At 46.5% G+C, this 15,217-nt stretch overlaps 1 protein-coding gene across 4 annotated transcripts in view; it reads left to right on the top strand.

Annotated features, from left to right (window-relative positions):
- Window positions 1–63: 63 nt before the first annotated feature.
- SEPHS1 (selenophosphate synthetase 1) overlaps window positions 64–15,217 on the top strand; it is a 31,193-nt gene continuing 16,039 nt past the window's right edge. Inside the window, exons 1-6 of one of the 4 annotated variants that reach the window (XM_055332191.1) lie at window positions 815–921; window positions 1,046–1,152; window positions 2,997–3,266; window positions 9,033–9,136; window positions 11,458–11,565; window positions 12,574–12,728. In XM_055332191.1, the coding sequence (XP_055188166.1) occupies window positions 3,074–3,266; window positions 9,033–9,136; window positions 11,458–11,565; window positions 12,574–12,728 (560 nt within the window). In that variant the 5' untranslated portion in view covers window positions 815–921; window positions 1,046–1,152; window positions 2,997–3,073. Of the gene's footprint in view, window positions 204–803; window positions 922–1,045; window positions 1,153–1,344; window positions 1,794–2,996; window positions 3,267–9,032; window positions 9,137–11,457; window positions 11,566–12,573; window positions 12,729–15,217 lie in introns of those variants that run through there. The other 3 variants (XM_055332190.1, XM_055332189.1, XM_055332192.1) reach the window with 3 other exon arrangements.

The following is a 15,217-nucleotide window of genomic DNA, read 5'->3' as shown; positions in this document are numbered from 1 at the left end:
CCCCCGCGGCGCCCAGGCGCGGCCCGGGCCCTCCCGGGCCCTCCCGCCCCCCGCCGCCCCCCGCCGCCCCCCGCCGCCGCCGCCGCCGCCGGGAGCGGCATTTTTATTCAGGCGACGCTTAAGGGAGCCCGGCCGCGCCCGGTGCATTGTGGGAGCGCCGGAGTCCCGTTTTCGGGAGGAGGAGGAGGGCGCCAAGCGAACCGGTAAGCGCCCGGCTCGGGGAGGGGGGGGCGCGACGCCAGGCTTAAAGGGGCACATTCGTCCGCGGGCCCGCGGCGGCCGTGCGGATCCCCCTCCGGGCCGCCCGGGCCCGCCGGGAGCCGCGCACGGCCGGCGCTCCCCAGCGCTGCCTGCAGAGGGGCCGAGCCAGGGCTTGGTGGGGCCGCTTTAAAAAAGAAGCACCGCCCGCGCCGCCGCCGCCGCCGCCGCCGCCGCCGCCGCCGCGCGCGCGGAGCCGGGGAAGGAGGGAGGGAGCAGAGGGCGGGGGAGGAGTGGAGGGGGAGGGCGGCGGCGGCGACGCAGGGGTTAATTTTTTCGCCCGCCGACATTTTTGCGCGGCGGCCCGCGCGCGCGGCGGGAGAGCCCAGGCCGGTGCCCGGGGCGCGGCGCGCGGCACCTCGGGGCCCTCCCCGCCCCCCCCCCCTCCCCGGCCCGCGGGCGCCGCCTGGCCCTGGGCGCCCCGGGCCGGGATCCCGCCGCCGGGAGAGCGGGAGGGCGGGCATGGCCGGGCCGGCGGCGCCGCACAAAGAGCCGCGGCCCCGCGCGCCTTCCGGGGCGGCCCCCGCGCCCTGAGCGGCCCCGCGCGCCCGCCGCATGGACCGCGCTCGGCCCCCGCGCGCCCGCCTGCAGCCCAGCCCTTTGTTCGCGTGCGGGGCCCGCGCGCCCGGGGGCCCGGGGGCCCGGGGGCCCGGGGCCAGGGAGGTAGGTACCGGGCCCGCGCGCCGGGCTCCCGAGCTCCGCCCGCCTTTGCAGGGGGGGGAAAGAATCAGGTGGCCGAGAAGGAAAGGGTTAACCGCCTTTAAATATTCATATCTTTGTTTTAAAGGTGTCAACAGGCGGCTCTGGCTGGCGGTGCACTCCCTCTTAGGCAGACTGACTCCCCCCTCTCCATTCATGACGACTTTCCCCAAGCATCTCCCCCCGGACCCCCAGGTTTCTCACATTCACCCTCCAAAAACTAACTTTTGCAAGATTTCGTGTGTGTGTGTGTGTGTGTGTGTGTGTGAGATGGGTGTCCCTCGTTCCGTTTAGTATTTTAAAACTCCTAAGTGCTTTTTTATTTTTAATTCATTATTATTATTTTTTTTTTTACTTAAGGTGTCCTTAGACTTTTTTTTTTTTCCTCCCCCTCTTAAAAATCTGGGAAAGTAGAAATTAGGTTGAAAAGGAAGTTAGCTTCCCCAAGTTCCCCGCCTCTTTCTGGAGGAGGGTGGCGGTGGTTTAGGGTTGGAAGTAGGAAAATAACTGGATGCCTCGTGAGTTGGATCCCCCCCCACCCCGTAGGAGTGAGGCGTGTTAAATGCGAGGCGTTTTGTGAGCAAAGGACTGTTTTGTTCCAAACTCTTCCAAGTCAAAGTGCTGTTGGACTCTTCCTTAACTCTAAAATGGCTTCAGAATTCCCCTCTGGGTAATTTGCTTTGCTCTCCTGACACCCTTCTTTCCGACAGGTTGTTTTCTTGAAATCTTGGAAGCTTTACTCCTGCACGGTTGTAGGTTTCAAGCCAAAATGATTGCTCACCCCAAACATGCTTTTTTGTAAAGACGATTTGGATTACTGCCCAAAGTCTGGCTTTGTGAGATTTATTTTATTTGTTTATTGTGCATGTGCGTGTGTGTGTGTGTGTGTGTGTGTGTGTGGTTTATTTTAAATGAGTGATGTCTTTCCCAGGAGATCAGAAACTCTATATAAATGGGAATTATGTTCTTGATCATAAATTTTATAGGGGAAACTGACTCTAAAACTTGGGGTGTTTGTAATTCTATGCCCAATAAAATATCATTCTGGAGGTTTGTAAACCCTGGGAGCACATGTAAGATTCTGGTGTAACCTCCCAGGCTTCAGATTTAGAAGAGTTCGCCCTAGAAACTTCCACAGTATCAAGTACCATGACTGCTAGTGATTTAAGTGCAGTTTAATTTCTCATTTTAGTTCTGCAGTGAAACCGTAATGAGCAGGAGCAAGCATATTTTGTCAGTGATGTGTGTGTACTGGTTTGTTGGGCGGGATGTTTGCTTTCTAGGAAAGAGCACTGCATTAAAACATTAAGAGAACTTTCCACTGCTCTCTTGGAGAGGATTAATCTTGCTGCGTTAAACAGCCTTTCCACTTTTCAACTTGTGTTGTTCAGTGAGGCTTCCTTAGTTTTGGATCATGTTGTGCTTTTGGCTCAAAGTGAGAACCTGCTTTTCTCAAGTTGAATTGAGCATCATGAAGAATTCCATCAGATGCATTTCCATCAACATCCTTTTCCTGCAGAGTGTCTGGTGGGCATTTTATTTTTCTGTTTGAGACAGCAGAAGATATTAAAAGGTTTTCCAGAAAAGTCCCTTCAGCTGGGACTTCTAATTTCAAAGCCATAGTGTTTCTAGGCTGACAGATGAAGTGACTGGAAGTTTTTTCACAATGCTGGCCGCCAGAAGAACCTTTGGGACTTGCTGCTGAAAATGGCCTTGTGTCTTGTGCCAGCTGGCCCATGGTGCCTTCTTCAGGGGAGGTGTCCTGTCCCCTCAGAGCCACAGTGACAGCAACACAGACGTCAGATCTTCTGTAGAAGAAGATGTCTGTGGTGGTACAGTCCATGTTTAAAATGATCGTTCCGGCTTTTGCATCACCGTGAGGAACTTGTGTGGCCTCTGATCCCTGCCATATCCCTGGGGTCCGGTTGATTTCAGCTCTTTTCACACTTACTTGTCACTGTCCTGTATATCCACCTGAGGCTTAGCAAGTACTGGTGAGGATTCTTTTAATGATGTCTTTGTGTTTGGGTGATACCTAGGTGGATCCGTAAAGAAACCAGCCGGCTAGGAGAGGGAGGGGAGGAGCCCAGCTGTGAAGTGTGTGTTCCCAAGAACCATGTCTACGCGGGAGTCCTTTAACCCGGAAAGTTATGAATTGGACAAGAGCTTCCGGCTAACCAGATTCACTGAACTGAAGGGCACCGGCTGCAAAGTGCCCCAAGATGTCCTGCAGAAATTGCTGGAATCCTTACAAGAGAATCACTTCCAAGAAGATGAGCAGTTTCTGGGAGCAGTTATGCCAAGGCTTGGTATGTGAACCATTATTTCTTTTATACTTCCCCAAGGAAGAGCATCTTGGCTGCAGTTGTAGTCAAGGAGTCAAAAGCCAAATTTCCATCCTCCCATGGTGCCTTTTTTAAAAAGGCTCATTTCTACGAGGATTCAAAGAGCACAGCCACAGTAACTATCTGATTATTGTAACTTATTTGGAGGAAGTACTTGGAAAGCATCAAGAAATGGGCTCTAGCCATTTTTAAAGTGTAAGTGTGCAACTGAGACAATTCTATTACAGTAAGAGTGTTTTTCGCTAAATTGAATTTTGTAGTTAGCTGAGGATTAAGCAGAAACTCCTTGATGCCTCTGTCTTAAAATTTTCCTTAAAGTGCTTGCATTCTCTTCCTTCGCCTTAGGAGAGGTGGTGCTTCCCTGTCACTGTGTGGTGCTGTGAGGGCAGTGACTGGGTTGCGGGGGAGCTCAGAGGTTCTTCTGCAATATGCGTTGTTTGATGAGCTCCGGTGGGGAGGAAGGAGAAGCCTGGACTAAGTCTGCCTGACCCCGAACATCATCTGGAATTGAGAGTGTATTTTATTTTATTTTTTTTCTTTACTAAATACCTGATGCTTCCATGGTTTGCCTCTTCCCAAACACAGAGCTCAGAAATTCTGGGCTACCAGGATACTGTTTATTAGCTCTCCTTGTTTGGTGCATTAAGGACATGGCATGAGATGGTGATCACTTTGCCTTTTGAATGTTTGGCGTGTAGTCTAGGAGTTTGAATGTTTGGTAGTCCTGCTGTGTGACCTGATCAGCTTTCTTAAATAAGGTTTTCATTTCATTTTTCACCATTTTATTGTGCAGTTCTGTCTTACAACCCAGGACACTCCTTCTCTGATATTTAAAGCAAATATAAAAGCAGAGCTGATGGGGCACCTGGGTGGCTAAGTCCGTTAGGCGTCTGTCTTCAGCTCAGGTCATTATCTCAGGGTCCTGGGCTGGAGTCCCACAGCAGCTCTCTGCTCAGTGGGGGGCCTGCTGCTCCCTCTCTCTGTCAAATAAAATCTTTAAAAAATAAAAATAACGAAAGCAGAGCTGCTTTGGTTGGGAGAGAGGAAGCTGCATGCACTCCAAGGGTCTGCAGGGCTGACTCCCAGGAGTTCAGTTTGGAAACCAGCCTCATCTAGCTGATGCCGGAGCATGGAGAAATACCAGCTGAATGAGTTGGATTAGATACTGGCTTGTCAAGAAATAAGAACTAATGAGAAAGCTGTCAGAGAACTTTGTCAAGAGAAAGAAGCTGCCAAATGGGCAAAAACAAATGGCAATAAAAACTTATGGATAGGGCAGCCCCGGTGGTGCAGCGGTTTAGCGCCGCCTGCAGCCTAGGGCGTGATCCTGGAGACCCTGGATCGAGTCCCCCGTCAGGCTCTCTGCTTGGAGCTTGCTTCTCCCTCTGCCTGTGTCTCTGCCCTCCCCCCACCATGTGTGTGTCTATGAACAAATAAATTAAAAAAAAACATCTTTTAAAAAAAAATGGATCAGGCGCTTGGGTGGCTCAGGTGGTTAAGCATCTGCCTTTGGCTCAGGTCATGATCCCAGAATCCTGGGATCAAGCCCTGCATCAGCTCCCTGCTCAGAGGGGAGTCTGCTTCTCCCTCTCCCTCTGCCCATCCCCTCACCACCTTGTTCATGCTTGTTCTGTCACTCTCTCAAATAAATAAATAAAATCTTAAAAAAAAAAAAAGATCATAAATTTAAAAAAAAAACTTATGGATACAGTAGTAATTTCTTTTTAGAACTTCCTGTCAACCTCACTGAGCATGCCAGGCACTGTTAAGCACTTTGAGAATGAGTCAGGTCAGTCACTCCTTCCCTCCACCCCGTGATGCTCAGGAAGGCCGAGCAACCCATGTCATTTGGTGAGCAGGACCTGGAATCCACGCTTGCTGACTCCTCTGCCCACCAGACTGTCTGTCATCTGATTTCTAAGTCCGACATGTTTGAAGTGAGAAGCAGGGCGGCTGTAAGCTACAGCCTAGCAGTGGTGGAGGAGACAGATGTCCACAGCAAGGGCAGAGGCAGGAGAAAGTTGCTTGCTATGAGAACACTGTAGCAAAGAAGCCTAGTCTCCTAGGGCTTTTGAGAAGTAATTGGAAGCCATGACCCTTTGCCAGAAAAATGCGCACTCACAAAATTGAGCATTCATGGCATTCTCCAGGGTGGTTGGATCCCAGCTAACCAGCAAAAGGAAGCACAATAGGAAAACCTTGTCCAGAAGTGGTAACATCTGGATAGCCAAAGCTTTGCTTGGGAATCAGATCTAGATTCATGTTCTGGCACAGTCACCAAGTGTTAATCTGAGCCAATTTCCCAGTCTATAAAATGAAATGATAATACTTACTGTTTGGAAGTTTTGGAAGTACCAGAAATGATCTGTGTATGTATATGTACCACGTGTATCTTTACCCAAACAGACACGTAATAATAGATGGATGCCAGTGTGTCTGTTTTTAAGTTATTTTTCTAAAAGAGTGTCCGCTTTCCTGGATTGTAAGATGATGACAGTTGTTAAATGTACTGATTTATTAGATGTATTCTTACTAAAGAATTAAGTATTTCTTGCCTGGGACTAAAGAGCTATCAAGTATTGATCACTGCCGGCGGTGGGGGTATGTTAGTGGATTCTTTTTCTTGATGGTTTCAGGCTTGCTGAAAATTTCCCACCACCCACTCGTAATTAAATACACTGCTCTGTCTGGTATTTGAGGCTTCTTCCACCCTGTGGTATTTTCATCTGTTACCACCTGCCCTCTCCCTGGACAGTCCCTCTCCCAACTTGATCTTTTGGTTTTTCAAGGCCAGTGGCCCATCTCAGATATGCCCTGCCCTCTCTCCCCCAGTCACTGTGGACTGGTGCAGCACAAAGAAATACCATGTGAGCCATACGTGTATTTTCAAATGTCCTAATCTTTTTTTTTTTTAAAGCATCAGGTGAAATTAATTCTAATATATTTAACCCACTTAAACACATAATTGCTTAAAATATTCCTGATGAAATGTTGGTTTTTTGGTATACACGCTCGAGTCATCAGTTAAAAAGCTCTGTTGATACATATAAATAGAAACTAAATCCTTCACAAATCAAATTTATTTAATTCAAATTTAGGAGTAACCAGATTAAAAACTTTTTTTTTTTTTTAAGATTTTATTTGTTTGAGAGAGGGGAGAAGAGGGTAAGAACTTGAGTGGGAGGAGGGGCAGAGGGAGAAGCAGACTTCCTGCTGAGCAAGGGTGATGGCGATAGACGGTGGGGCTCCATCCCAGGATCCTGAGATCATGACCTGAGCCATCCAGGGGCCCCGATTAGAAACATTTAAAGCTAACATTCAGCAACTATGTTCAGTCTCTCTTTCCATGGTGCTGTAGTTTACACATGAAAACCCCAAAGAAAACTACATTTCACTCTTTCCTAAAGCAAACAGTAACATTCTCAGAATGACCTGTTGGGATTATCAATTTAGAGAGACTCAGTATGAGTAAAGTTGTGGTTCTTGCCCTCTTTCCCCTTAAGTGCTCAAACAGCCTTCAGGTGAAGTTTCTGGGAGGTGTGCACATAGTCATTGAGATGACTTATCACAGGTGTTTCCACTTAATGCACATGAACACTCATGACCTGGGCAGTGTGCTCCATTGTCACAAATCTGTGAAACCTGCCATCCGGACCCTCCCTTGCCATCTCTAGTAGCAGAAAATAAGCCCACCTTTGCAAAGTCTGTGATTTATTCATTCATTCATTCATTCATTCATTCAGAGAGAGGCGCAGAGACATAGGCAGAGGGAGAAGCAGGCTCCATGCAGGGAGCCCGACATGGGACTAGATCCCGGGACTCCAGGATCACATCCCAGGCTGCAGGCAGCGCTAAACCGCTGCACCACCGGGGCCACCCTTATTATTTTTTTTTTATTAAACTCGATTTTTAGTTTTGTGATACTAATAATGGATCAAAAGCTGGGAAAATAAGGTGCCCTTATGACTCGGCCTCTAGTGGGTATTTTGCCGTTATGGTGCTGAGGCTAGTTGTACCATAGCAGTTTTACTCAAGCAGACTATGAAAGGTACTCAAGTATTCATTTCACTGTGACTCAGGGATGACTGATTTGTTTGTTGCATTTGGAATTCTGAATTAAGAAGGTCCCATTGACTTGCTTCCTTTGGTATTTTATCTTGATTTTTTCCTCTGCCTTTAGCTCTTGGGCTGCGAAGTTGAAATCCTCATAAGGGGACTGGAGGGCATCCTTTCGAGAGAAGTGTAGGGAAAGTGCTCAGTATTCAACTTACTTAGGCCAGTCTAAATTTGAAAATAACTACATTACAGGTGATTCCCAAAGAAATGTTGCCTCTAGTAGCTTAGTTTGGGCTACTTTTTTTTTTTTTTTTTTTTTTTTTTTAGTTTGGGCTACTTTTAAACTGGACTCAGTAAAAGGGAATTATTTCTAATTAGATCATCTGTTGTCCATATTTCTAAGCATTTAGAAATAATTTTTAATAAATTGAAATATTTCCGGGATCCCTGGGTGGCCCAGTGGTTTAGCACCTGCCTTTGGCCCAGGGTGTGATCCTGAGGACCCGGGACTCGAGTCCCCACATTGGGCTCCCTGCATGGAGCCTGCTTCTCCCTCTGCCTGTGTCTCTGCCTCTTTCTCTCTGTGTCTCTCATGAATAAATAAAATCTTTAAAAAATAATAATAAAGGTAAATTGAAATATTTCCTACAGGCTTATTTAGCAAAATATTTTCCCTCTTTATAGTGTAAGTTAATAAAGGTGACATTTACAAGTTTTCCACAAGAGGAATAAAATGGAATTTTAAAGTTTCCTCTTAAACACATTTGGGAACCTATATAACAGATCATGTAGGCACCACGGTGTATGTACATGCTTGATTGGAAATGGTGAATACCTGTTTCAATTTTGTCTTTCTCTTTTCTTTCTTTCTGTTTTAAGGTATACCTAACATGGGGCTCGAACTCCCAACCCTGAGATCAAGAGTCACACACTCCTCTGAGTGAGCCAGCCAGGCCCCCCTCCTCCACTTCTCTCTCTTTGTCGTTTTCATTTTTGACTAAAATAGAGAAGTAATTATAACATTTTTTATATGTGTAAAAGATTTTATAGATTTTTCTGTTGGGAGGGATCCCTGGGTGGCTCAGTGGTTTGGCGCCTGCGTTTGGCCCAGGGCGCAATCCTGGAGTCCCGGGATCGCGTCCCACGTCGGGCTCCCGGCATGGAGCCTGTTTCTCCCTTCTCCTGTGTCTCTGCCTCTCTCTCTCTCTATGTCTATCATAAATAAATAAATAAATCTTTAAAAAAAAAAAAAAGATTTTCTGTTGGGGAAAATAATGCCTAAAGATCTACTCGAAAAGTAACTGTAGATATGACAACTCAAGTTCTGTTGTTGCTTTCTTAGCTTTAAAGAAATTTTCTGTGGTGTCAGCCACGTGATATGTTAATACAAAGGAACAATTTCCATTGGAGGCATCAGTAAAGCTTAAAAACTGTACCATATTGAAGTTGAATCTTCATGACTAACAAATTTTATTCTCACTTTCCATCTTAAGCTAGTTATGTTTCACGTTTATTTTCAGTTACGCTTCTTGATAGGAAACACATTGCTTTATTGGCAGGGTGCAGTGTTCCATACGTGTCGTGCATAAGACTGTTCCTATCCGGAGCACGGATGGTATGAAATGAAGGGCTTTTCCTTTGATTTTTGGATGCTGATGACTTTCATCTTTGCAGGCATTGGAATGGATACTTGCGTCATTCCTTTGAGGCATGGCGGTCTTTCTTTGGTTCAAACCACGGATTACATTTACCCCATCGTTGATGACCCTTACATGATGGTGAGTTTGACGCTGGTGGGTTTTGTACGTCTGGAATTGCTCGTGGGTTGGGGCTTTTGTTACATGCCAGTGGTTCCCATCCCACTACTGCCCTTGCAGCCTTTGGGTCTGGCCCCGCTTACACTTGGTATGGTTCCGTGTGTGTGGAAGGCAGTTGAGGCAGGCGTGGGAAGCCCCCTGCTGCCCTAGTATCTGAGCGTGTGTCTGTGAGAACACCTGTTGTGTCCTCAGCATGTCTTTTGTGACATGCTTATAGTCTTCTTTTTTTTTTATTTTTTTTATTTTTTATTTTTTTTGCTTATAGTCTTCTTTCATTTGTTCTCTGACACTGGTAAGCTCCACATGCCTACATCTCAGGCAGCAGGACTGATGCTAGAGGTTTCCTTCCAGAAATACACAGTTCAGCCTCTTACCACAGTTAAAACTTCTGGATGGTTTATTCCAATTCTGGTCACTACCCACCTCAGTGTGTTAGGTGCCACCGTGTGGAATATGTACTTGAACTGCTGCATTTTAGTTCCTAGCTACTGATCGTGGCCTGCCAAATCTATTTCCCACTTGCTCAGTGCATGGTTATGCCAGCAACCCCATCGTCTACCCGACTTTAACTCCCTGCCCTACCAGACGAAGAGCCGACGAAGTGACCGGGGACATCCTGCTCTTAGGAGATGGGCTGACGTGTGTGCCAGGGCACTGGACTTGAGCTACACGCATGGGGACAGCTATGTGCGGGGAGGAGGAAGGTCTCTTCTCAGGCACCAGTGACAGGCATACACTTGACTAGAAACCCATCTGGCCTCTGCACGTCCCTGTGTTCCATCCCCAGGAGCAGCACTCCTGAGAGGCTGAGGCATGCTACACCCAGGGGGCAGAGGGGGCAAATTCCAGAGCTCAGTCTTTAGCCAGCATCTCTTCAAAGCATCAGAGAGGATAGAACATCGCTGCAGCCCCAAGCAGTGGTGGGCACCTCCAAGTTGCCAAACCCCAGTCACCCCTGCTGTTGATGCTTCTGAGCTCACCGCCAGTCTGCTAGGAAGTCGTAAAAAAAACCTTGAACAGTGAGCCAGCTGCTGAAATGATCACACTTGGGAGCTTGATTATCCTTATGTCAGAAGAACAATTTGTTATCTTCTCCTTTGCAGTCTAGAAATGACAACTTACATTTATTATTTATTTATTTATTGGATCAGGGTTGGGGGAGGGCAGAGGGAGGGAGAGAGAGAATCTCAAGCAGGCTCTGTGTCCAGCACAAACAGAGCCCAACACGGAACTCCATCTTTTGACCCTGAGATCATCACCTGATGATGATGATGATGATGACTCTTGAAATCAAGAGTCTGATGCTCAACAGACTCAGCTACCCAGGTGTCCCTGTTTTAAGATTTTATTTTTGAATAATCTCGATACCCAACCTGGGGCTCGACTTAGAACCTCAAGATCAAGAGTCACTTGCTCCATCCACTGAGCCAGCCATGTGCCCCCGACAACTTGTATATCTCCAGAGGAGATTCAAAAAAAAAAATCTTTATTACCTTTTTTTTTTTTTTAAGTTTATGAGAGACAGAAAGAGAGAGGCAGAGACAGAAGGATAAGCAGGCTCCTCGAAGGGAGCCTGATGTGGGACTCAATTCCCCGACCCAGGATCACACCCTGAGCTGAAGGCAGACGCTCAACTACTAAGCCACCCAGGCGTCCCTGTTACCATATTTCTATTGAATTAAAGTTCTTTACTAAATAATAGTTTACTGGACATGCTTTTTATGTGCTTTAGAAAACAGTCTGACTTCAGGCCTAGATGTTTTTTCTCTTCTATTTTTTAGTTTCTCAAGCAAGATGTTTTTCCTGTTTATCTTCTATAGCCTTGAAAAGAAACTACCAAAATTTCTCCGTCCCTGTGTTATAAAAAACGTCTTCTCTCTAACCAACAAGGTGAACGTATTTTTAGAGTCTGTTTAGGATACGTCACTGTTTCCAAGTTTGCTTTAGGACACTTGTTTTCCAACCTTTCCATTGCAGACCCATCTGCTCCAGCCTGCCGCCCCAGCATCTGCCCCCAATCCCCATTTCCCATCTAAATGAATTGCAGGCTTCTCCTGGTATTTAAAATGGGAAGCAACACGGAAATTATTTGTTCTGCACAAAAAAGAAGAGGCGGTCACAGGAATGTCAGAAAGTGGGAAGGAGTAGCCTAGTGATTAAGAAAAGGACACAAAACGGGGACCATGTCCCTGGAAAGTCCCCGAGTTCTCCTGGGAGGTGCTCTGTAGGCCCTCACGGAAAGTCCCCCAGTTGTCATTTCTCACCCCTCCCCTCTCTTCCAGGGCAGGATAGCATGTGCCAACGTCCTCAGTGACCTCTACGCCATGGGGGTCACGGAATGTGACAATATGCTGATGCTCCTTGGGATCAGTAATAAAATGACTGACAGGGTAAGTAGTCTGTTGTCTTGATGGCATCACTTGCCTGGGTAGCCCTTTGTCCCCTATCTGTAACGTGAGGCACCCGGGCTGCGTGGCTCTCCTGCTCTGTCGGGCTCCCCGTTTATTTCTTGGCAGCTGTCCATAAATTAAAATAGAGAGTCTGGCCTCTTGTTTTCGTTTCTACCACCTGCTTCCCTTCCTCTCTTCCAGGTAGACTGAAGCCAAGACACGTACGTTGGTTTGCTTTAATAAAGTCGAGGCCGCAGTACTAGCACATCCCCCAGGCCCACCGTGGTCCAGGCCCAGCCTTACAGATGCAGGCCCAGGGCACTTAGGGCATTCAGGGCGGGCGCCTGCCTCTGCCTGCTGCTTCGGTCACTGCTGGAGGCGGTGCAGCGGTGGGGAGGGAGGTCAGTGTGTTCACGTGCTCACACAGCAGTGTCCGTGGCCTCGCTGCCGGTACCTGCCGTTTGACAGAGATGATTTCCCCTTAGATTGTTTTTGAAAGGTATCTGTTCTCATGCCTCAGAAAGAGTTTCACTGTGCCTCATAGAAATGAGTTTTCCGCCGGCCCTTTTGTGCTCCCACAGAGTGTGCTTGGGTCTTGGGTCCCTTACAGCCTCTGCAGGAGGCATGTGGATGCATGTAAAGCTAGTCTTAGAATTCTTAAGGACCACTTCAAGAGCTGGCTTTCAGATTCAGGGCCCACTTGGGTGTCCAGCCATATTCCAGTTTTTAGTTCTGTGTTGTCTGGGCTTCATTCACATTGTAACCTAGAGCGACTTCCAGCTTCTGATAAAATGGCAACAATGTAAACTGTTCCTCCTTCTTTCTCTGCCCTGGCTGTCAACCTCAAGACTCCCTTTAAGGGTTGTAGATTATAAGTGTATATAATGCTTTATTATATACACTTATAAGTGTAGATTTTTTATTATTTTATTATAAGTGTAGATCCTTTTCTCTAGGTTGTGGAACTGAATTATGTTGACTTTTAATTTGTGTTCTTTTAAACCCTAGGAGAGGGATAAAGTGATGCCCCTAATTATACAGGGTTTTAAAGATGCAGCAGAGGAGGCAGGAACGTCTGTGACTGGTGGCCAAACGGTGTTAAACCCCTGGATTGTTCTAGGAGGAGTGGCTACTACTGTCTGCCAGCCCAATGAATTCATCATGTAAGTTGATTTTGTTTCACATCACCTGGCCTGATTCTCCCTTTCTTTTTAATTTTTTGGTAGAGAATTATTGACATATAAATTCGCATCCTGTCAATGGTCTTTGGTATTTTTACAGAGTTACATGCCCATCACCAGAGTTGATTTTAGAACAGTCACCCCAGCTGAAGACCCATCCCCCTCACTGTCACTCCACGTTACCTGTGCTCCATTCTGCCTTCTTCCATGTCACATGATACTAGCATACATAATATATTTAAGGTCCGTTTTGTAGTACTTTATGCCTGTTTGTTTTTTAATTTTGAGGTGAGGTTATTTCCCCCCCCGAAGTATAATTCATATAACACAATTTCACATCATCATAAAATACAACTTTTTAAAAAAAATGTTTATTTATTTGAGGGGCACCTGGGTGGCTCAGTGGGTTAAGTGTCTGCCTTCAGCTCAAGTCATGATCCCCCAGGGTCCTGGGATTGATCCCTGCATCAGGCGCCCTGCTCAGCAGGGAGTCTGCTTCTCCCCCTCCCTCTGTGTGCTCCTCTCTCTCTCAAATAAATAAATCTTTAAAAAATAAAATATTTATTTATTTGAGGCGGGGAGACTGCGGGGGGAAGGAGAGGGACAAGCAGACACACAGAGAACACAGAGCCTGATGTAGGACCTGAGCCAAAACCAGAGTCAGATACTTAACGGACTATGCCAGGACCCCCATGAAATTCAGCTTGTTAAAATATACACTCCACTGGCTGTTGATAGTCACAAGGTTGTGCAACTGTCACTCCATCATCCTTGTCCAATTCCAGAACATTTTGATCGCCTCAAAAAGAAACCCTGTACTTATAAGCAGTCACTCCCAATTCCCTCCCCCACCCACTGCCTTATGCCCTGGAAACCACTAACCTACTTTTTTGTCTTGTGAATTTGCCCATTTTATTGTATTTTGTTTTTTTTTTTAGAGAGAGAGAGCATGGAATCAATCATATGATATATCAGTATTTTGTGTCTGGCATTCAGTTAGCATGCTGTTTTCAGACCCCATGTTAGAGTGTATGTTGGTGTTTCATGCCATTTTATGGCTAAATGATTGATAGACCACTGTGTGTTCACAGTTGATGGACCTTTGGGTTGTTTCCACCTATTAAAATGGTGCGGCTATGAACTTACGTGTGCAAGTTTTTGTGGACCTAAATTCCATTTCCCATGGTTATATACCTACGAATTATTGAGTTGTGTGGTAACTTTATCTTGAGCAACCATCACACTGGTTCCCAAAGCAGTGGCACCATTTTTACATTTGAAACAGCAGCATTGGGACACCTAGGTGGCTCAGTGGTTGAACATCTGCCTTTGGCTCAGGGCGTGATCCTGGGGTCCTGGGATCAAGTCCTGTGAGGAGCCTGCTTCTCCCTCTGCCCTCTATGTCTCTGCCTCTCTCTTTGTGTCTCTGATAAATAAAATCTTTAAAAAAAAAAAAAAAAAACATGGGCAACCTGAGTGGCTCAGTGGTTTTGGGCTGCCTTCAGCCCAGGCTGTGATCCTGGAGACCCAGGATCAAGTCCCATGTCAGGCTCCCTGCGTGGAGCCTGCTTCTCCCTTTCTCCCTCTGCCTGTGTCTCTGCTTACCCCCCCAAACCCCCCCCCAGTCTCTCATGAATAAATAAATAATCTTAAAAAAAAAAAAAAACAGCAACATAGTAGAATGGCAGCGTCCACATCCTTGCTAGTACTTGTTCTGTTTCTTCATGTTTGGTAATAGCCATCCTAGTAGGTATAAGGTGTGAAATTGGCATTTCCCTGGTAGATAATAACATGAATGTCTTTACTTTCTAAGTTCCCAGATCTTTGGGAGTCTCTTTTTTTTTTTTTTTTTGAAAGATTCTCTTAATACAAGTTATTAACTTTACATGTTTGATGTCTTCTTAAGAAGATGTTCTGTTTTCTTTTTTTTTTTTTTTTAATTTTTATTTATTTATGATAGTCACACACACAGAGAGAGAGAGAGAGAGAGAGAGAGGCAGAGACACAGGCAGAGGGAGAAGCAGGCTCCATGCACCGGGAGCCCGATGTGGGATTCGATCCCGGGTCTCCAGGATCGCGCCCTGGGCCAAAGGCAGGCGCCAAACCGCTGCGCCACCCAGGGATCCCAGATGTTCTGTTTTCTGAAGGAACTAGAAACTCCATTTGTTTTCCTTTATTTTTTTTTTTTAAGATTTTATTTTTTAGAGAGCGTGAGTATAGGAAGAGGGAGAAGTAGACTCCCCGCTGAGCAGGGTGCCTGATGCGGGACCCAATCCCAGAACCCCAGAACCCTGGGATAATGACCTAAGCCAAAGGGAGATGCTTAACTGACTGAGCCACCCAGGTGCCCCTGGTTTTTTGTTTGTTTGTTTGTTTATTTGTTTTTGTGGATAAGTACTAACAGAAAGTGTTCATATGATTCAGTATTAAAAAAATACAGAAAGATCTACAATGCAGAGTCCCTTCCTCAT

The sequence above is a fragment of the Nyctereutes procyonoides genome, unplaced genomic scaffold (assembly GCF_905146905.1).
Source record: "Nyctereutes procyonoides isolate TBG_1078 unplaced genomic scaffold, NYPRO_anot_genome, whole genome shotgun sequence".
Taxonomy (NCBI): domain Eukaryota; kingdom Metazoa; phylum Chordata; class Mammalia; order Carnivora; family Canidae; genus Nyctereutes; species Nyctereutes procyonoides.
Note: the sequence above shows the minus strand (reverse complement) of the source record. Positions and strands in the feature narration are given on the sequence as shown.